This window comes from Rhinatrema bivittatum, chromosome 11, assembly GCF_901001135.1.
Source record: "Rhinatrema bivittatum chromosome 11, aRhiBiv1.1, whole genome shotgun sequence".
Classification (NCBI taxonomy): domain Eukaryota; kingdom Metazoa; phylum Chordata; class Amphibia; order Gymnophiona; family Rhinatrematidae; genus Rhinatrema; species Rhinatrema bivittatum.
In genome coordinates, this window is record NC_042625.1 from 4749188 (window position 1) to 4771526 (window position 22339).

A 22339-nucleotide genomic window follows, 5' to 3' on the forward strand; every position below is an offset into this window, starting at 1 on the left:
AGTGAAGGACAATCCTCTTTCAGAAGGCTGAAAGGATTGGTGTTTACACTGAATTGAGTCGGTGAAAGGACCAATCAGGAATAGCCCTGCTGGAGGAGGTTCTCCAAAAAGGGGGTCCTGGGTGGGGGAGGAGGAATTTAGGGGACTTGCATGTGGCTTTTTATATTTTAAGCTGAGCACGAGGGGCCTGGTAGGAGGAAAGCCCTGGACCTGCTGGACAACTTGAGCATTTAAAAGAGGGAAGATCTGGGCCCAGACCACCTGGCTGGACCTCAGGGAGGGGGTTTGGCCCATCTCTTTGCATTGCAGGGTAATAGCTAATTAGCCTAAATAAGCCTATTAACCTGTAATCTGCGCAGAGCCTATCATGGTGTTTCTATTAGGCACTAAAGCCCTTTGTACATACCAGGACAATATTAGCGCTGAAAAACCCCACAGTAAGCTTAGCACAGCTTAATACATTGGCCCCCCAAGGTTTGTACTGATCTAAACCTGGGCTGGTGACTGAACATCTGGCTTCCTAGGAACCCTCAAGTCTTACTGGACTGGTCCTGGTCCGATTGATTTCTAGAGCACTGTAGCCTGCTGGTACTAATGCCCACTGGGTCACATTTCCTTTATTTGCCCTCTCTTTCAAGGAAGCAAAGGTTTTCTTTTTAATTAAATTAAATCCTTTAACCTTCCAACCATTTTCCTACCACAGTTAAATAAAATAGACAAGGACTCTCAGGCTTATGCAGCCTGCCCTGCCCAAGGAGCACAACCTCTCCCCAACCTCTCATCTCCTTGCCACTAAAGATCCTCTGCTGCGCTCATGCATTTTTGAATTTCTTTACCATTTATCTTTACCGCTTCCATTGTGAGTCCGTTCCATGCATCCACCACCCTTTCCCACAAAGAAATGTTCTGACCTTACTTCTGATTCTACCTCCCCTGCATGTCGTACTGCGATCCCTCTGAAAGAGAGGTTTGTTTCTTGTGCCCAGTTTATAGCTTTGTGATCTATTAATGTCAATTTCCCCCCCCCCCCCCCGTGTCTCCTCTCTGTTCTACATATTCTGATTTTTTCCTGAATCCCTACTTGTATTTTGTGTATTTTATGAAGTCATTTGTTGACATTTTTTTTATGCTTTTCCATTGTATTGATTTGTGTCCTTTAATTTTGTTTTACTGTGCTTTATCTATTCTGGCACTAAGTGTTTTTGTTGTGAGCCACCCTGGATAGGGACGGCATTTAAAGGTAAGAGAACATAAGAACATGCCATACTGGGTCAGACCAAGGGTCCATCAAGCCCAGCATCCTGTTTCCAACAGTGGCCAACCCAGGCTATAAGAACCTGGCAAGTGCCCAAAAACTAAGTCTATTCCATGTTAACCACCGCTATTTACTAGCAACAGTTATTATCTAAGTCAACTTAATTAATAGCAGGTAATGGACTTCTCCTCCAAGAACTTATCCAATCCTTTTTTTAAACACAGCTACACTAACTGCACTAACCACATCCTCTGGCAACAAATTCCAGAGCTTTATTGTGCGTTGGGTAAAAAAGAACTTTCTCCGATTAGTTTTAAATGTGCCCCATGCTAACTTCATGGAGTGTCCCCTAGTCCTTCTACTATCCGAAAGAGTAAATAACCGATTCACATCTACCCGTTCTAGACCTCTCATGATTTTAAACACCTCTGTCATATCCCCCCTCAGTCGTCTCTTCTCCAAGCTGAACAGCCCTAACCTCTTTAGTCTTTCCTCATATTAGGTCCTTAAGCCTCTGCTTTCGGAGTAAACTCCATATGATTTTGGTAACCCTTGTCCGGATCTCCTCCAGCCCTCCACAACTTGACAATATTCCAGGTGAGGTTTCGCCATTGCCACCTCCGTTTCTGCTGGCTCTGGCTGCCTCCTTATCATATTGTTTCGCTTCACTCCAAGGTCTCTCTTCTACCCGGCGCACATCTTGTGTGCGCACTGCTTTCCTGGACATCTACATCCGAAATGGACCAAACTGCACTTTTTGCATTGAATCTCCTCAGGCAGTCCTCAGGCTCTCAAAGCACTTCTCATTCTGTCTATTCCCTAAAGAGCTGCCACTCAGACTTTTTTTACTCTCTTTCCTGCAGAGGACAAGAGTCTTGCTTCACACCCTCTTTAGCTCTCTTTTCTTCTGCCATCTTCATTATTTCCCCTCCTCTTTCAGCTTCACCAAATATTCTCTTCTATGATTCTCTGAGATCCTTTATAAGCTCCAAATGCTCGGTTTTTTGCCCTTCCGGCACCTTCTTTTGAGAATCATATTGGCCTCTTTTTCCTGCTTTTATTTTAACAAAGCTCGGATGTTCTCTCCATACTTCTTTTTAGTTCCTTCTACTTCAGCTATCTTGTCCCACCCTACCCGTTGGCATTCTTGAAACCCAGGACTTTAGCAGGACTCCTCTCTCAAACCATCCCATCTGATGATCACCTTTTCTCAGTTCACATACATCAGGTCCACTATTACCTTCCCCTTGTGAGTTCCTGTCACTTCTGTCCAAGGACAAGCCCTTGAACAAAGTCCTGCATCTTTCTACTTCTCCATCTGGGTTATGCAGGGAAAATATGAAAGCACACTGACTTTCGCTAAGTTTTCACCTGAGAAAAGGCTAATTCAGTTTGTTTTGGTGGATGATGAATTTTTATTATAACTGGCTGCTCAGAAATGCACAGGTATATCTTGCACACGCTTCCTACAACAAAGGAGACGCTGCAGTGCATAGTTGATTTGTGATAAAAACAGGTTAATGAAGAAATTATATTCTTTGTACTACATATATTATGGGAGAGGAAAAAAAAAACCCAGCATTGGATAAGCTGCACTTTACTTAGGTACATACCACAAGCAGTCAGACACCAGCTCTGAGCTCATCTGTGGGCAGCAAAGAGGTGGCGGACATGACAAAATCTTTAGTGGTTTATAGGATTGTCAGATGTGGCTCTGTCAGTGGGAACCATTTTTCTGGAACTGGGTAAAACTTACCAAATCCTAGGGGCTGCCCTCCAATCCTCACCATGCGCCAGAGCTCCCCAGAGGAGCTGGTCAGGAGAAGGTCACTGGGAAACCTTGAAACAGGAAATAGATGCCGTGACTAACTCTGCAAAGAGAATCCACCCAGAAGCATATGGTCCATCTCTGCATAAGGTCAAGAATTAACAGAAAACGAAGGCTGAACTTCTGAGGCTTTGAGAGACTTCACTTTCAGACTAAACTTATATTATAAAGGAAGAACCTGACTCACCAAGCCATCTGTTTAAAAAAAAAAGAAGGGATATGCACCTTTAAAAAAAAAAATATCTACCCCAGTAATTGAGTACAGAATACTTAACGCTAGTGAATGTTTCGTAATGAAAGCTTTGGAAACTGCTAGAGTCCTTTCAGCTGATCTGTTTTTTTAACTTTCACAAATGGTTATCTGGAGAAAATGGGCATAGGCACTTCACATCCAACCTCCTAGCTTTACACTCACTTCTTCTGGGTCTCTGTGTCCATAACAATAGAGATGTAGCCCTCAATCAGAGAAAAGGCAAAGAACCGGATGGAGTTAAGGTCCTGGTCGTCCTTTGGAACACTGCAATACAGAAAGATTGAGGTTACTGGGAAAATGCTGCAGAAAGCCACTGAAACCTGCATGGGGCTGGGAGAGACGTCATCTTTAGGAAGAAAACTACTCAATAGCTAGGGTCACGTATGATCCAGTAGAGTAGAAGCTTCCTTTGTCTCTTTGTGGAATGATTGCTCTCTGATTTTGTATGCGAGTATGTTTTTATGCCTGTTTTATTGTACCCTGCTCCAAACCTAGGAGGGTGTCTTAAAATTTTTAAAAATAACTGCAACAGTAAGAAGAGCAAATGCAAAAAAAAAAAAAAAAAAAAAAAGTTTTTTCCACATCTTCCAGACCCAAACATATCACTAACCTTTCACACACGAAGAGCCACAAAACTAGAATACACAAGAGCAGACAGCATCCCCTTTAAGGAGGATGGAAGAGGGACAGACAACCCCCTCCCCCTTAAGGCCAACTCTCTCAATTTTACCCTCATCCCCAGTCTTTTCCATCTCTTCCTCCCTCTCTTTACCAGTCTCTCAATTCCCCGTCTATCCTCTCCTGACCCTTCTCCCCCTAATCCATCCCACCAGACCCTCTCTCACTACTCCTTGATCCCCACTAGTTACCTCCAGTCTATCCCCTCATTCTCTCCACAAAAGCTTAAATCTAGTGCGTAAATTCAGTAACAGGTGCCTCTCCTGTTTTCTGGGCATAGGAAGACAGTGCAAGCCACAATTAGATATTTTTTCTCCCAGAACATGGAGATAATTACATATCCCCATCATAATTCAGACGTCCCACCTGTGCTTAACTCCCCACCACCTACAAGTACTCAACCTCCAGGGTCCCCCTCATATCCCACTCTTCTCTCTCTCCCGCCAATGCCTGCCATCCCCAGCTCCCCCTTATGACCCCCCAGTGATCCTCAATTAGTTTTACCCTGATCATCCCAGCAGGCCTCAAATCTCCACTCCAAATCCATTGTGGTATTTCAGCCCCACAACCTGCTAACCTGGTGATGAAATTCTCTCCTCCCATAAAATCCCCCAGTGGTCCACAAGTTCCCCTCCAATCCCTGGTGGTCCTCAAGCCCCCCCCCCCCCCCCCCCCCCCCCCACTAGTGTTCAATGCACTATTTTCTTGCCCATCCTCCCCATCTCTGTGATCCTCAATTCACCCCTCTAGTCCTTCCCCCAATCCCGGGAGTGGGGGGAGTGGTGTCTCCTATTTCCATTCTCTTCTTCCCTCCCCCAACCAGAGGAAGAAGTCAGTGGCCAGCAACTCTCCTCCTCCTGCTCTTCCAGACAAATAGTCCTCCTCCTGGTCACAACTGTCCTGTTCTCCTCCACTTCCTCGCGGGATTGGGAGTCTGAATTCACCCTGTTGGCAGCTCACTCTTCTGCCCCCTGCAGCCAGCTCTCCTGAGAGGAGGGGAGGAGAAGGGCCAGAAATGACTTGTGCTCCTCTTGGGTGGGGTGGAAGAGCCAGAATCTGCCAGCCTGCTCTCCTTAGTCTCTTTTCCTGGTAATGCAGACCGATGGGAGCTGCATGCGGCTCATCAGATGCCAGTTGACCGCTCCCGTTCTATCTGATAGAGGAGGAAGCGATGCCTGTAGCAGCACTAACCTCAGAATGATCTGAAAGAGATGGCAGATTCTGGCCAGGAACAACACCACAAAGAAATGAATCTCTGTTATGCACACAGTCTGGTATGTTGATGTAAGTGGCAGGTGAGTGTATTCTGAGAGCCCGCACTGTGTCCGTTTACAGCCAGGGAACTCACTCTTGTCTGCACAAGTAACATGTGAAGGAGTTATACTCCCAAATAAACCCATTAACCAGCACTCTGAGGCAGCGACGTTACACAACTAACCAAATTTAAGATGAGGGGGGTGAGATCAAGGGAATTCTGGGAACATTTAGATATCAAATTTAAAAGTGTCAACATTTTAAACTCTCCATACATCACCAAAATCGTAAAATTAACTCCCACAAGCAAAAATACAAAAGCCAGGAACCCTCAAGTGTTGCACAGAGCAGACAAGGAGGCAATATTCACATATTAAACACTGCCAAGATTTACATTTCAGTGATTTTATTCCAAAAGGCAAGAAACAAAATCTAGCCCAACTATTCTAATTTTAATTAATGTAAATCAATGCTTACACTAAATGTCTAGCCAGTAAGAGGTGGCTACCAGCAGAATCTTACAAAGCTCTAGAGAAAAATGTTGAGATTACTTACCTGATAATCTCCTTTTCCTTAGTGTATGCAGATGGACTCAAAACAAATGGGTATAGTGTGCTCGTGCTAGCAGTTGGAGATGGATCTGACGTCAGCACGGGTACATATACCCCCCCAGGAAGTGCATCAACTCAGTAATCTTCCTTGCAAAAGCTGTTATGGATATATGTGTGACTGATCGATCGATTAAACAACAGGATTACCCTGACCAATTGATGGTAGCTGGAGACCGCCAGTGTACTCAGCTGGAAGGCGTCGACACCCGGCAGGGTGGATCCCTATATAAGAAAACATGGCGTACCGTGAGTCGGCAAATCCCCATGTATACCGGCAGCCGGGCGGGATGCTGAGTCCATCTGCACACACTAAGGAAAAGGAGATTACTTACCTGATAATCTCAACATTTCCTAGCGTGTAGCAGATGGACTCAAAACAAATGGGATGTACAAAAGCTACTCCCGGACTGGGCGGGAGGCTGCCCGAGGACCGTTTAGGATTGCCCTCACAAATGCTGTGTCCTCCCGGGCCTGGACATCCAGACGGTAGAATCTGGAGAAGGTATGGAGGGAGGACCACGTCGCCGCTTTACATATCTCTGCAGGCGACAGCAGCTTAGCTTCTGCCCAAGAGGCCAATTGTGCTCTGGTAGAATGAGCCTTGACCTGTAGAGGCGGTTGTTTTCCCGCCTCTATGTAGGCTGCCTTGATAACCTCTTTAATCCAGCGGGCGATGTTTGGCCGTGAGGCCGCTTCCCCTTGCTTCTTCCCGTTGTGCAGGACAAACAGGTGGTCCGTCCTTCATACTGCTTCTGACATTTCCAGATATCTGGACAGCAGTCGATCTCGAGATGGCGTAGCATTCGACCTTCCTCCGACTTCTTCAAACCTTCCGTAGTAGGCAAGGATATGGTTTGGTTGAGGTGAAAGTGTGAGACCACTTTGGGTAAAAAGGATGGAACTGTACGAAGATGGATAGCTTCTGGAGTGATTCTGAGACACGGATCACGGCAGGACAGTGCTTGTAGCTCTGAGATGCGGCGTGCTGAACACACAGCCAGCAAGAACACCATCTTCAAAGTTAACAAACGAAGAGACAGGCCTAGAAGGGGCCTGAAGGCGGATCCCGCTAGAAAGTCCAACACTAGGTTGAGGTTCCACAAGGGCACTGGCCACTTCAGTGGTGGTGTTTGACTCCTTTCAGGAAACGTGTGACGTCTGGGTGTTTGGCAATGGTGTTGCCGTCACTCCTGAGACCGTAGCAAGACAGCGCTGCTACCTGAACCTTGATGGAGCTGAGGGTCAGACCCTTCTGAAGTCCATCTTGTAGGAAGTCCAAAATAATAGGAATCTTAGCGGCATGTGAGTTGGTGCTGTGAGAGTCACACCAGTCTTCAAAAACTCTCCAGATCCTGATATATGTCAGTGATGTGGAGAACTTGCGTGCTCGGAGGAGTGTATCTATAACCGGCTCCGAGTATCCTCTTTTCTTCAATCTAGCCCTCTCAATGGCCAGACCGTAAGAGAGAATTGAGCTGGATCCTCTTGGAGGATGGGACCTTGCCGCAGCAGATCCCTGTGTGGAGGCAGGCGAAGAGGATTCCCTGCCAGTAGTCTTCTCATGTCTGCGTACCAGGGTCTTCTTGGCCAGTCCGGGGCCACTAGAAGAACTAGGCCTTTGTGTTGCTGAATCCTGTGTACAATGGCGCCCAGCAGGGGCCACGGAGGAAAGGCATATAGCAGGATCCCCTGAGGCCACGGCTGTACCAGGGCATCGATCCCCTGGGCTCGAGGATCCCGCCTGCGGCTGAAATATCTGGGAACTTGAGCGTTGGACCTGTCCGCTAATAGGTCCATGGCTGGCGTCCCCCACTGATCCACAATCATCTGGAAAGCTGTGGGTGACAGCTGCCATTCCCCCGCGTTTAGGCTCTCTCTGCTGAGGAAGTCTGCAGTTGTGTTGTCCTTCCCGGCGATGTGGACGGCGGAGATGTCCTGGAGATTTGCTTCTGCCCAAATTATCAGGGGAGTTATTTCCAGGGACACTTGTTGGCTTCTGGTTCCGCCCTGACGATTGATGTATGCCACCGTGGTGGCGTTGTCTGACATCACTCTGACCTCTCTGTCGCGAAGTCTGTGAGCAAATCGCAGGCACGCTAGCCTGACTGCCCGTGCCTCTAGTCGGTTGATGTTCCACCTTGACTCTTCTCCGGTCCACCGCCCTTGGGCGGTGAGTTCCTCGCAGTGTGCTCCCCAACCGTTCAGGCTGGCATCTGTGGTGAGCAGAATCCAGGTTGGGGAGGACATTCTCGACCCCGGGCTCATGTGGCTGGGCTGCAACTACCACCGTAGCTGATATCGCACTCTGGCCGGTAGAGGTAGGTGTAACGGTGTAGTTCTGTGATCGTGGGCTCCATTGAGATAGAAGGGCGCATTGCAATGGTCTCATATGAGCCCGCGCCCATGGCACCACCTCCAGAGTGGATGCCATGAGGCCGAGGACCTGTAGGTAATCCCGAACTGTGGGCCGGCTGGCGCTCAGCAGGGCCTGCAGATGATCCCGGAGTTTTGATTTTCTCTTGGAGGTCAGGCTGACCTTGTCTTCTCGGGTGTCAAATTGGACCCCTAGGTATTCCAGCGACTGGGACGGCTGTAGGGAGCTCTTGCTTTTGTTGACTACCCATCCGAGGCTTTCCAGAAGAGTTATAACTCTGTTGGTTGCCCGGTGGCTCTCCTCTGGTGACTTTGCCCTCATCAGCCAATCGTCCAGGTAGGGATGGACGAGAATTCCTTCCTTCCTGAGTGTGCCTGCCACTACTACTATGACCTTAGTAAAGATCCGCGGCACGGTGGCTAGCCCGAAGGGTAAAGCTCGGAACTGGAAGTGCTGATTCAGGACTTTGAAGCGTAAATAGCGCTGGTGATCCCAATGGATTGGGATATGTAAATAGGCTTCCAACAGATCTAGGGAGGTGAGAAACTCCCCTGGCTGTACTGAATTCTTGACAGACCGTAGAGTTTCCATGCGAAAGCTGGGGACCCGTAGGTGTCTGTTGACTGACTTGAGGTCCAGGATGGGCCTGAAAGCGCCCTCCTTCTTGGGTACTATGAAATAAATGGAATAATGCCCAGAATTTATCTCTTCTGCAGGTACTGGGATTATGGCTTTTAGGGCCAGGAACCTCTGTAAGGTCACTTCTAGTGCCGCTGCCTTGAGCGGTGAACAAGGAGATTCCACAAACTTGTTCGGCGGAAGCCAAAGGAAATCTAGGTAATATCCTTCTTGGATGATGGTGAGGACCCACTGGTCCGAAATGATCTCAACCCACCTGCGGTAGAAGAGGGTTAGCCTGCCCCCTATGGCTGCTACCCCCGGATGGGTCAGCTGATTGTCATTGTGGGTTGCGGCCGGGGCCAGAACCCGAGCCGGTTCTCTTCTTGTTGTGCTTAGCCCGAAAGGGCTGGTTCCTGGCCTGGGAACGAGGCGCTAGATAGCGAGACCTGTAAGGGTTGAAGCGCTGAGAATTTCTACCTCTGGAAGGTCTAGAAAAGGACCGCTGGCTCCTCCTCGGCCTGTCTTCTGGTAAACGGGGTAAAGGAGAGGCAGCCCATCTAGTAGCCCAGTTCTCGAGATCGCTGCCGAACAGTAGTGAACCCTTAAAGGGCATTCTTGTGAGTCGTGTCTTGGAGGACGAGTCGGCCGCCCAATGACGTAACCAAAGCTGTCTTCTGGCTGCCACTGAGGAGGACACTCCCTTGGCTGCCGTACGGACGAGGTCGGAGGCTGCGTCAGTGAGAAATGCGAGAGCTGATGCCATGTCTGCTCCCTGGGTGTTGTTTCTCGCCTGTGATAAACAGGAGCGCGTCACCACGGTGCAGCAGGTCGCGATTCGTAGGGACATGGCTGCTACCTCAAAGGCTTGTTTCAGAATGGTGTCCATGCGTCGGTCATGCGTATCCTTGAGGGCCGCTCCCCCCTCAACCGGAATGGTGGTGTGCTTCACTATTGCGTTAACTATGGCGTCTATCTTGGGGCATGCTAGCAGCTCCTTGGACACCGGATCCAGAGGGTACATGCCTGCTAAGGCCCGACCCCCTTTGAATGAGGCCTCCGGTGCCTTCCATTCCAGATCGATTAGCTGCTGTGCTGCTTGTAGGAGGAGAAAATGGTGAGCCGGTTGGCGCAGGCCCTCTAACAGGGGGTTCATTTTAGGGTCCCCTGGGGTATCCTGGCCCGGAATGGCCATTGCGAGACCAGGCCTGAAAGATCCTCTTTCCGAAAGAAACGCCTCATGGTCCGATATGGCTCTATCTCTGAGGGAAGTTCACCTTACTCGGGGGGCTCCTCACTCTCCTGGGAGCAATCCGAATCCCCATAATCGGGGCTGTCGGGTGGCGAGTGGCCGTGCCTAGGTCTTGAGGGTCCAGGGGCCGGATCAACCGGAACGGAAAGACCCATTAGAGGAGCAGACTGCGTCTGGACAAAGGCGTGAAGCCCCTTGAATAATTCCACCCAGGAAAGTGAAGCCGGAATCTGGCCGTAGGGGCACCAGGTCTCTCGGGTTCCCTGGTTGCTCGCTGCGGCCCACTAAGTCCGGTGTGCTCCCTGAGGAACCGCTGGGCTGGGGCCGGTCCTGTCCTGGAACTCCCATGGCCTCCTCACATTGGGCACATAGTGAGTCTGCTTCCTCGCTCTGTGTGGCTCTGAGGTTGCATGCTGAGCAGAGGCTTAGAGCTTTCATGCCAGATTCTGGAGGTGCCGGCTCTGCGGCCGCCTGGGCTCTCTTATGCTCCATTCGCCTGAAAATCGGTATCGCCCAATGATGTGCGCTTAACAAGTGCGCGTAACAGCATGCGCCTAGAATGGGCGTCTTATATATGTGCGCCTATCCTAGTAGCATGCGCTTAGTGCGCCTATCGCGTGCGCCTATCGCGTGCGCCTATCGCGTGCGCTAACGTGCGCCTATCGCGTGCGCTAACAACGTGCGCTTAGTTGGCGAAGATGAGTAGGCAGGCAAAATGGCGACCTCCTTGGCGGGCTGCCCCGTAGGCAAGCCCAGTTAATCCACACTTCCTCGGAGACCAAGTAAAGATGTACGCCTTACCTTGTCTTCGGCGCTTCCTGGCTACGACCCGGGCGGTCTCCGGCTGCGGGGGGAGAGGGTGAGTACCTTCACTGCCGCGCTGAAGGAAGTGCACCCGCTGCCTCTAGGCCGCGCCCGAACTCGTCTCGCTCGGGGGGCCAAGTCCACGCCGGGACCGAGGCTGCCTCTAGGCCACTCCCGAACTCGTCTCGCTCGGGGGCCAAGCCGCGCCCGAGCCCTTCTCACTCGGGGGCTGGTTCCCTGCCGCAAACCGGCCACCGGACCGAGGCTCTTACCTCCGAGGGACCACGGAAGTCAGCTCGGGAAACTCAACTGGGTGAGTGACCGCCTGGTATCACCACAGGAGTGCGGGGCTCGTCTTCAGTAGATTTCTTCTATGAATTTAGTCGTAAGAATTTGGAAACATGCTCAGCGAGTGTGAGGTAGCTCCAAACTGCTTTGGAGACGGAAATTACTGATTTGCTACACTTCCTGTGGGGGTATATGTACCCGTGCTGACGTCAGATCCGTCTCCAACTGCTAGCACGAGCTCATTATACCCACTTGTTTTGAGTCCATCTGCTACACGCTAGGAAATATAAAATTTGTTAACCAGGAAAGCTAGACTGAAACAAATACCCTCCCCCCCAAGGCAAAGAGAATAGCAACTTGCTTAAGATCACAAGGTCAGCAAGAGCACCGAACCTTGAACCCAGGACAGACATCTGCTCCTACCCCCCCATCCAGCGCTCCACCCACTGGGCCTCTCCACTCCGAGGGAAGCAGAAGTAATTCTAGGTAAATGGAAGGTAAAAACAAAGCCCACCTTGAGAGTCACACAAGTACATCACAACTGTGGAGCCTGGGGGTTTAAAGCAAGGATGGCCAACTCCGGTCCTCGGGAGCCACAAACAGGCCCACAATGACTATGCATGAGAGATTTGCATATGATGGAGGCAGCACATGCAAATATCTCATGCATATTCATTGCTGATATCTTGAAAACCTGGCCTGTATGTGGCTCTCAAGGACCAGCATTGGCCATCCCTGGTTTAAAGCAACTGACACCTAAATATTACCAGCTAAACGCTGTTACATAAAATGTAATACTTATCCAAGAAACATATTTATTTATTTTATTATTTATTTATAGTTTTTTATATACCGCCGCTCATCAAAGATATCACGTCGGTGTACAATGAACAGGAACTTACGCCGGAGCGTTATACATTTAACAGGGTTAAATAAACATATTTCCTATTGTTACATTAATTTTGTTAATTGCTTTTACTTCATTAGTGATCTCAAGGCATTCAAGAAAAGTTTAAAAACATGGCTTTTTAAACAAGCATTTTACAAAGAAACGAGAGAATAGAGAAATTATTCAGGAAAAAAAGACAGAAAGGCACAGACACACAGTCCTTAGGACTATACAGTAGATGAGTCTATGAACTCCACACCACAATAAACTATAACTATAATACTATGTGTAATAAAACTACCTGTGTAAGAACCTTGGTACAATTGGCCATGAACTACTTCGCTAAATGACTATGTCTAATGATATATTGTAACCGAACCTTTGACGGCACCTGTTAGAATGTACTATAGTACACTTTTACCTACATTAAATATGTGCCTACATGTAAACCATTGCGACGGTATTTAACTTAGCAACGGTATAGAAAAGTTTTTAAATAGTCTCTTCAGCTGTGATCTATAAATTATGTTGCACCATTTTCTCTTCTGTTTTAGATTTATAGATCGCAGCAACCATATAAGATATAGTTCTTATTCTGTCTACTAATGAAGTTGGCTGAAACTATTCTTGCCGTCTCTCCTACCATGCTGCTGTATCAGAGGATGTAACAGACAAAATATGGTACAGCAGTAACAAGATCAAAAATTAAAAAAAAAAAAAAAAAAGCAGCTTTATTCTATCTTGTCTTTAGCCACAAAACATTAGCCAGCAGACCAGGGGAATAAAAGTCTCAGGATAATGCTTCAGAAAGACATACCAGCCTTTTTTTTTTAAACTCACTATGGATACACTATTTTCTTCTCACATTTAAAGAAAAATGCAGGACAAACCACAAGATTACCCAAATCCACATGACAACTTCCCAGAAGGAGAACTCCAAATCTTACCTGTGAGAATAGAATAAAACTTCTATGAGAGTGGTGGCAATGCCTGGCAGTGTATCCGGGTTCAGGGTCAGTATGCAAAACCGATTATGTGGAATCTGCACTGGATGCACAGTAGGGCTTCCTATCGTGGGTGTGGGGGGGAGAAAAAGGCAGCCATATTAGTTCTTTGACAGAAGAGGGCCATACACCACTGTACAATATTTCAAGTGCACTCACAAAACAGAAATATCCACCTATCAATTTGACTGATTGGTCACTTTTGAAATGGTTTAACAGCTCCCCTGCAATTCCCAAGCCCCTGGAAGCAGCCACGTATCCAGTTTACCTCACATGATGGGAAGCCAATCAGTTTGTGCATCATTTGTGACATCACAGCCAATACGGACCAATCAGATCAGTCATCTACACCATTCTTGCTAACATGGCTGCACCCATACTGAATTGCAAGGACACAATTTCAAAAAGATTAAAATATTTAAATTCACATTACTGGTCTTGTGTGCTTCGGAATTACTAGTGTTCTTATTATGCGACTACAGTTACGAGCTCTACTTTATACAGCACTGGAGATGTAATGGAATCTCTTGGTCTGTAGCATGCAATCTCAGAAAGGGGCACAATTATAATCAAAAGAAAAGAAAAATTACAATCCCTAAACTGAGAAAAGTAAGGTTTATAAGAAGTGAAAAAAATTAAGACAAAAGCTCTTTCGTTTAATCCCTTCTTTCTCAATATTTCAAGGGAGCATGGCTTGCAATGTAATCACTAGCCTTAAACACACTTTTTATAAAAAGAATTCACATGGATTGGTTCAATGCATCTAATTAGGTACTGTTCACTTGAAAAGGAGTTCTAGCATAAATTTGCCATAAATGCATTAAATCATTCTAAGAAATCTTGAAATTATCTTTTCCCACTAATCAGATTGAGCCTAATTTTAAAACAAAATGCAAGACAATGTGTTCACAAAGAAGTGCCAGTGATCAAAGATATTAGAATAGAAAACTAATTAATAACATTGAAGATAACTGGTCATCACCAGGAATATCAGCTGGAAGGCCACTGAACTTCCTGACCTTTTTCATGTTGTTTCTCAAAGCAATGCAAGATGCTGAGGGGGTTGGAATGGGACCCGAGCTTAGTCATCGAGGACCACAACCCAATTCTTCATTTCCACAATGAATATGCATGAGATCTATTTGCTTGCACTGCCTCCACTGTATGCAAATAGATGTCATGAATATTCATTCTGGAAATTCCAAAACCCACAACTGGGTTGGGCCCTTGAACAGAGTTTTGGGACCCCTGCTTTAAGTAATCAACTCAATGATTTTTGGTAATAAATCTGAACAAACACCATCCGTGTATGCCAGGATCTTATAGCTAGGGCTTCTGATTTTACATTTTAACCAATAAACCCAATACTACCCTGAGGTAAAATAAATAAAAACAGATGTTTGAGTCAAACAATACAAAAACCACTTCCCCTAGGACTCGCACTTCCTTTTGCCTATCCCGGATCCTTGGCTTTATCTTCGGGCCTCTTCTATGCTGACTCCCTCAATTACACAAATGTATGTATTTCATTCAGCTGGAAAAGGTACTCACAATAGTACCTATGCCACAAAAACACTGATTTTTGGTAGCTGGAAAACACCCAAATTCAAAAGCTTTACTTACAGCCCATGGAACAATTTTTACTTTGAAATCTGATTAATAGAGCATGAAAAGAAAAAAAAACCAAAACAAAACACAAAAACGAAACAAATCCTCAGTATATTTACATTCAAAGCAAACCTGTTTTTAATTTCCAATGCTAAGCCTAACGAAATAAGGAAGAATATCTATATTACAGACTGAAGTTACTGCGTAAGCATGTGTACAGATGGAAGTTTCAGAGTCCGTGCACTATTACACGCACGTGTGGACTTTATGCACAATCATTCTCAAAGGGAAGCCACCAAGTAGCTTTTCCTTGAAAAATAGTTACAAGGTACAGCACCCACATATACCTTACAATCATGTGAGCTATCAGAGATGCAAGCTGCATCCAGGATTGATGACTGCAGACATTTTAAAACCTCCGCATGCCATTTGGCATGCAGTGGCCCTTTCCTGGTTCAGCTGTTTTAACAAAACTGTTTGAAATAGCGAGTACCGCTTAAAGTGGCGCCCAGATCATGTGACTCCAGGAAAGAAAAAAATAAAGTGTCTCCAATAAACCTGGTAGCTGAAATGCCCCCATTCCAAGCTTAATGCTGTTGGCATCTTTAGATGTTACTGTGCAAGCAGGCGCAAAACTGGCTACAGCTGCTGGCCCCAGCTTCCAGGACTGCATCTTGCTGCTGACAGGACAGATTTAGAGAGGAAACAAAGCTGATGTGCGAGCCTGTAAACTGGTTCCAGTCATGGCTGTAAGCCCCAGACACAGTTAGACATTGTATAATGCCTTTAAAAAAAAAAAAACAAAAACATTTTCAGCAAAATTTCAGAATGATTTTGCGGCTCTTAGCTGCACAATCACATTTTTAAACAGACTCCTTAACTGTAACTGCTCCTTTAATCTTAAATTGCATTGGCACCCATTCAAAGACCAGGCTACAATACAGTGCAAATGCCAACATGAGCCAGTCAAGGTGCACAGTGCCACCTGGTGGAAAAGCCAAGCTCAGAAATCCATCCGATGTACATCCCTAACAGCCTTTGTGGAGAAGCCAACCGTTCTGTGTTCCAGTTAGGCAGGAAGGGGACAGGATTTTAATTATTTATTCAGTTATATTCCTCAAGACTCTTAAAGGATTCGGCAATCACACCAAGTGCAGACATCTCAACAATACAATACGATTCCAATAACTTTAATGGCATGACAATTTGACAGGCATTTCCAAAATAAATACATAAGAGAAAAATAAAAAGGGTAAGAAGGAAAGAAGCGAAGTTACAAGAGTGTAAAGTTACAAGAAGTGCATACCAGGGTCGAGTCTCAGATTCTGGTATTGGTAAATATTCTCCCTGGTCAGATACATTTCTGGCTTGGTGGCAGGATACTTGCTGCTTTATTAACTATATATATACACACCCCTAGAAACACTGGTACCCAAGCCAGTATGTCAGTTGCCAAAGACCAGGCTACACCATCACCTCAGCTGGCCCGCCGCAACCAAATACGGCAACATCGAACCTGGGCCCCCTGCCTTGTACCCAAGCAAGAGGCCGGAACTCCCCGCCCTGCACCACCCAAGGCGCCAGTCAACTGCAGACCTGTTCTGTGATGCCTGCCTACACCACGTCCGAAATGCCCCTAACAGCCCAGGTAACCGCCATTGGCATGAGGTAGGGCACACCCTTAACTCATGCCCCCCACAAACATCTAGCTGCGGCCGACTTCAAACCCCAACCACCATCCCTCCAGAGCCTCCTACTGGGTGTTGAATATATCATAGCCGATGTACGAAAGATGGACTCTGTCCAACCTAAACAAACCTTTACATTGGACATCCAGCTATTGAGCCCAGCATGAAATCTGCAAAATACTATAAGTTATATTTAGATGTGCTCGCCCAGACCATTCTAGCATATGCATTGACAGTTACTGATCTCCATATCTTCCTATCTGCCATATGGCATCAATCCGAAGACCCGCTTGTGGCCATTCCAATCCTGAAGTGTGTGGTAAATTTCCTGACGTCCAGCCCCATTTCTTGTTACTACCCTTCTGAGCACCATGGAGAACTGATATCTGGTCGATGGGACCTGGTCGGTGTGCACAACTCCAAAAGTTTATTCACCTCATTTATTGTTTCCAGAGGGAGAGGTCATTTTCCTTTAGTAAACCCTTAGTGGGAATTAAATCCTGGTTTTCCTGGTTTAGGGTCCATTGCTCTGAACAATAGACTACAACTCCACTCCATGGGATCACCCTGTCTGCACTCTTTCAAAAGAAGGCCAGACCTGCTAAATGTCTAACCACTGAGCCTCTGGATGTCCATTTCCTTGACCGAAGAGACATACCTACCATCAGGTCATCGCCACTGGGGCTGATATCCAAGCTGGCATGGTGATGGCCATAGACCAGGCTAGACCATCACCTCTGCTGCCTGCTGTAATAACCAAGCAAGGTAGCATCAAGACCCAGGCCCTCCGCCTTGTCCCTAGGCAAGGGGGCCCCCCACCTGGCTCCTGCAGTAAGCTGACCATGAGCTCTCAGCTAACTATCTTTTCAATCCTCCACAGGTAGTCCAGGACTTCAGTTCCTGTCTCTTCCGCTGTGGGTACCTATTTACAAAATAATTCCCACTTAGCTCGGGATAAAGTATCTGCAACCCCTATTACTATCCCTGGTATATATCACGCTCTAATAGTGGTACTGCTGCCTAAACTTGCCTGTATCACCTCTCCAGGCAATTCTGCTATGCGCAGATACTTAGCATATTGACGGTTGAGCACAAGAACACCACTTAATTGTCGCACCAGAATATGGTTTGCTTATTCTGCAGTTTAGTTTACCAAAGCACTGGAGCCACCAGTATGGGAAATAACTCGAGTAATGTGACATTCCAAGTTAATCCAACCTCCACCCATGTGTCCAGCCCAGGCACAGCGGGCCATGCATCCCATGCAATACAGCCCAAAACCACATCCTCCAGAGGCGTCCGAACCTATATATAAGTTTCTGCTGGAAAGTGGAAGCTCCTGCCACAGAGATACCCTGAAGTCAGCCAAGAAGGATGCCCAAATGGGGATGTTGTTATGCATGGATCTCGATATCCTAATGAAGTGATGAGGCCTGCGTGCGCCTGCCATTGCCACGGCCGGTCTTCTGAGGGAGATCCTTACAGTCTGTATCCCTCTACATGCGAAATTCAGGCTGCCCGCGATGGACTAGAAATCTGGGAAAGTCTGCTACTTCGCTCTTTCTGCTTCATCTGCCAGTAATCTGGATGTCATCTCCTCTGAGTCTGGCTCAATGCCTGAGAAACAGATACAGGTGTTGGGGCCTTTGATCTTCTTCTGTTCCAAAGGAACTCTGAACATGGTTGCCATAGCCTGAAAATTGCAGAAGAGGTGCGTGTGAACAGCAGTTGGACTCGCTCTTGCCAACTAATATATCGTCCAGGTAACGTATCATGTTATTGACCCTAGAACGTTGGACAATTGCCAGATGCAGAAAAGCGCTGAACAGTTTACAATAGGTACAAGACACCTAGCAGCCCACAGGCAATTGATACCATCTCATTGGACTTATTCCCATCTGGTGCCTATTTATCCTAAGCCTCTCACTACCTTCACTTTATAGCTTAATCCTTGGCCCAAACACAAAAGAATGGCTGCAAATTCGTGTTAGTTTCTATGGGCCTGCTGCTCAGATTCTCTCATGTTCTCTTGAGGTCAGTTGCTGTTTTAGCCTCTACCACTTGCTCCAGGCTAGTGTTTCAAGAATGAAACACCCTTTCCTTGAAACCATATTTTCTGATAATCTTGAATCTACCATCTTGGAGTCTCACATCCCTTTTCCCCCAATCGAGAACTTTCCCTTCATTCAAAAGGGCTCATTTGTTGTACATCATTACCATCCTTTAAATATTCGAATGACTACACTACACTGTCCCTGTGAGCCATAGACCAACTCCAGATCCCAATGCCGATGGGGAAACCACAGAAAAGTGGCCTATGCGAAACCAAAAGGCCCCCTGCCGCAACACATATGGCAGAACAATGTGTGCCTCATTCCGATTACAGCTGAGACACCGCCGATGTCTATGAATAACCGTCCGCCACAGACCATGGATGCTGGAGGAGCATCGACCGGCATCCACCCATGTGGCACCCCCTTGGGTCATGCACCAGACATCTCTGGGTGCCCATCCAGAACCTCATCCACCTCAACCCCTCACAGCCTGGAGTGCCAGGCCGGCCAACCCCCCCCAACAATCTGAGGAGTCACCCTGAATGGAGAGGATGCATTTCCTCCACCTCGGCGAGGCAGCTTCCTAGTTCCATCTACGTGCACTCTCCTCCTGTACTGACCTCCCTCTCCCGGCCACACAACGAGCACGGGGGGCCCTCGGTTAAAAGGAACAGTCATATGAAAAAGGTAATTCACCACAGGGAGCGGTAGTTTGCCTTTAGTAATCCCTGAATGGGAACTGAACCCTGACATCCGTGGGTTGGGGCTCACTGCTCTAACCCTAGGCCACTACGCCACTTTGCAAAGGATGACAATGAGTGTCCAACATTGCTTGAATCCCAGTGCTCTGGCCTCCCCTGGCTCCTGCCCACTTCCGGCAGTCAGATCACGGGGAAGGTGACCAGCCACGGGAATCTCCCACCCTGCCACAGCACCATCTTAAGGAACACCTGCACGGGGCCCGAATGCAAGCAACACAAACCCCACTGGAGCTCAAGTATCCGCTGAATCCCCAGTTCCATCCGCCGGCAGCAGCAGCAGCCACAAGCTCATGGGCCAGTTGATCTGCCATCTGTGCGAGGAGGGGTACGCCACCCCCCCTCTCCCCAGTGCTCAAGATCAGGGAGGGCCAGGTGGCTCCGCTTCAGCCTAAGTGCCCCTCCCCCAGTGGCATCAACAGCAGCAATCTGCTGGGCCAGTTAGCATGGCAACTGAGACAAGGAGGGGCACCTCGCCCCCCCCTCCCTGGCACAGAACTAGTACTATCAGGCAGTGCGCTTGCAGCACAGTGTGACAAGACCCTCCGCTGCTGGCCTTGGCAGAACGAAGCACAAGGGGGCCTTTGCAGCAGAGTTAGGTGGACAGTCTGTGCTCCCATTATGAGAACCACGCACATAGGTCTATCACTACTGACTGGGGAAGTATACCCAATTTTTCTTCTTTAATTTTTTTAAAATCGAAATTGCCTCTGTCACCAGGGCAGCTTGAGGCCTGTGCCTCACTACTGCATGCGGAAGGTGGCAGGAGAAGCAGCTGCGGGCCAGGCACCACCCACAGGTCCCGGCTGCATCCACATCCCTGTCAGGGATGTGGCCAGGAAACTGGCAAAGCGCCACCAGCATGGGCCCAGCTCCTGCTGATCCGCTTCAGTCACCTGCATGGCCCCCATACCCATAGTCGCTGCCCAGACATCTCAGAGCTCACAAACCTGTGGCGGGGGAAGGGGGGAGGCAAGAGAGGATAGGACAGTAGAGCAAGTAGCAAAACAGCTGACACACAACAGGTGTCACACAGCCGCTTCATTTATCTTTATCCAGAGGGAGGGGCCCCTCTGATGAGAACGCTGTCCCAACCCCTCTCTGCCCAACAACAGGCTGCCGCCTCCGCCCAATCCTACCAGGCCTTGTCCAAAGCAGAAGCAAAGAGACCAGATGCACCTCAGTTGCGGCCCTTTAAATGGGCCAATGTCGTCATCAGCCCACTATGAACATGCATGAAATATATCTGCATATGCCGAAGGCAATCTATGCAAATATACCTCATGAATTCATAGTTGATATACTGAAAAGCAGATCTGTCTGTGGCACTCCATCAACTCTTATACTCTAAGTTTTTCGAGGAAGTAAAATGCTTACTGTTGGGTCTATTATTGTCTGCTTAATAGCTTTATGTATTTGGTACATTGCCATGAGCCTCTTTATATTAGGCAATTAAATACATCTAAATAAATAAATAAATAGTTGTGAGGACTACATGACATTAGCATTCAAGGGTCAGCATTATACCAGTTGAGAGAGAATGCCAGCAATGGGGGAACTCCTCAGGTGCTAAATATTTGCAAACTGATGTCCAGGATGGCATAGGGTCCTTCCACGCATTAAGAAAGGTGGAAGGAAGGCAAAACGATTACCGTCATGGTTAAAAGGTGAGGTGAAAGAGGCTTTTTTAACCAAAAAAAGTCCTTCAAAAATTGGAAGAAGGATCCATCTGAAGAAAATAGGATAAAACATAAGGATTGTCAAGCTAAGTGTAAAACATTGATAAGACAGGCAAAGAGAGAATTTGAAATGAAATTGGCCATAGAGGCAAAAACTCAAAAACTTTTTAAAATATATCCAAACCTGTTGGACCATTAGATGACAGAGGGGTTAAAGGGGCTCTTAGGGAAGATAAGGCCATTGCAGAAAGACTAAATTAATTCGTTGCCTCCGTGTTTACTAATGAGGATGTTGGGGAGATACCAGTTCCGGAGATGGTTTTCAGGGGTGATGAGTCAGACGAACTGAACAAAATCACTGTGAACCTGGAAGATGTAGTAGGCCAGATTGACAAACTAAAGAGTAGTAGTGCATATAATTTATATTAAAATCTTTACACAACTTATAGCTTCAATTTGTTAAAACTTGTTACGTATTAAGTATTGTAATTATGTAAGTATGTTTTAAAATGTGACTAAATTATGTATGTTCAAATATGTGAACCGCCTAGACGGATAGTTTACCTACCCATTGTTGCGGTATATAAGACTTTTAAATAAATAAATAAATAAATAAATAAATAAATAAATCAATCAATCACCTGGATCGGATGGTATGCATCCTAGGGTTCTGAAGGAACTCAAAAATTAAGTTTCTAATCTATTAGTTAAAATTTGTAATGTATCATTAAAATCATCCATTGTACCTGAAGACTGGAGGGTGGCCAATGTAACCCCAATATTTAAAAAAGGCTCCAGGGGCAATCCGGGTAACTATAGACCAGTGAGCCTGACTTCAGTGCCGGGAAAAATAGTGGAAACTATTCTCAAGATCAAAATCGTAGAGCATATAGAAAGACATGATTTAATGGGACACAGTCAACATGGATTTATCCAAGGGAAGTCTTGCCTAACAAATCTGCTTCATTTTTTTGAAGGGGTTAATAAACATGTGGATAAAGGTGAACCAGTAGATGTAGTGTATTTGGATTTTCAAAAGGCGTTTGACAAAGTCCCTCATGAGAGGCTTCTACGAAAACTAAAATGTCATGGGATAGGAGGTGATGTCCTTTCATGGATTACAAGCTGGTTAAAAGACAGGAAACAGAGAGTAGGATTAAATGGTCAATTTTCTCAGTGGAAAAGGGTAAACAGTGGAGTGCCTCAGGGATCTGTTCTTTGACCAGTGCTTTTCAATATGTATATATATAAATGATCTGGAAAGGAATAAGACTAGTGAGGTTATCAAATTTGCGGATGATACAAAATTATTCAGAGTAGTTAAATCACAAGCAGACTGTGATACATTACAGGAGGACCTTGCAAGACTTGAAGATTGGGCATTCAAATGGCAGACGAAATTTAATGTGGACAAGTGCAAGGTGTTACATATAGGGAAAAATAA

At 46.9% G+C, this 22339-nt stretch overlaps 1 protein-coding gene across 1 annotated transcript in view; it reads right to left on the reverse strand.

Annotated features, from left to right (window-relative positions):
• The window catches only part of CASTOR1 (cytosolic arginine sensor for mTORC1 subunit 1), a 118736-nt gene that overhangs the window by 17960 nt on the left and 78437 nt on the right, over window positions 1-22339 (reverse strand). The window contains exons 5-7 of the mRNA XM_029571183.1: window positions 13052-13172; window positions 3499-3600; window positions 3012-3094 (exon numbers count right to left, since the gene is read on the reverse strand). Coding sequence (XP_029427043.1) covers window positions 3012-3094; window positions 3499-3600; window positions 13052-13172 — 306 coding nt within the window. The remainder of the gene's footprint in view (window positions 1-3011; window positions 3095-3498; window positions 3601-13051; window positions 13173-22339) is intronic.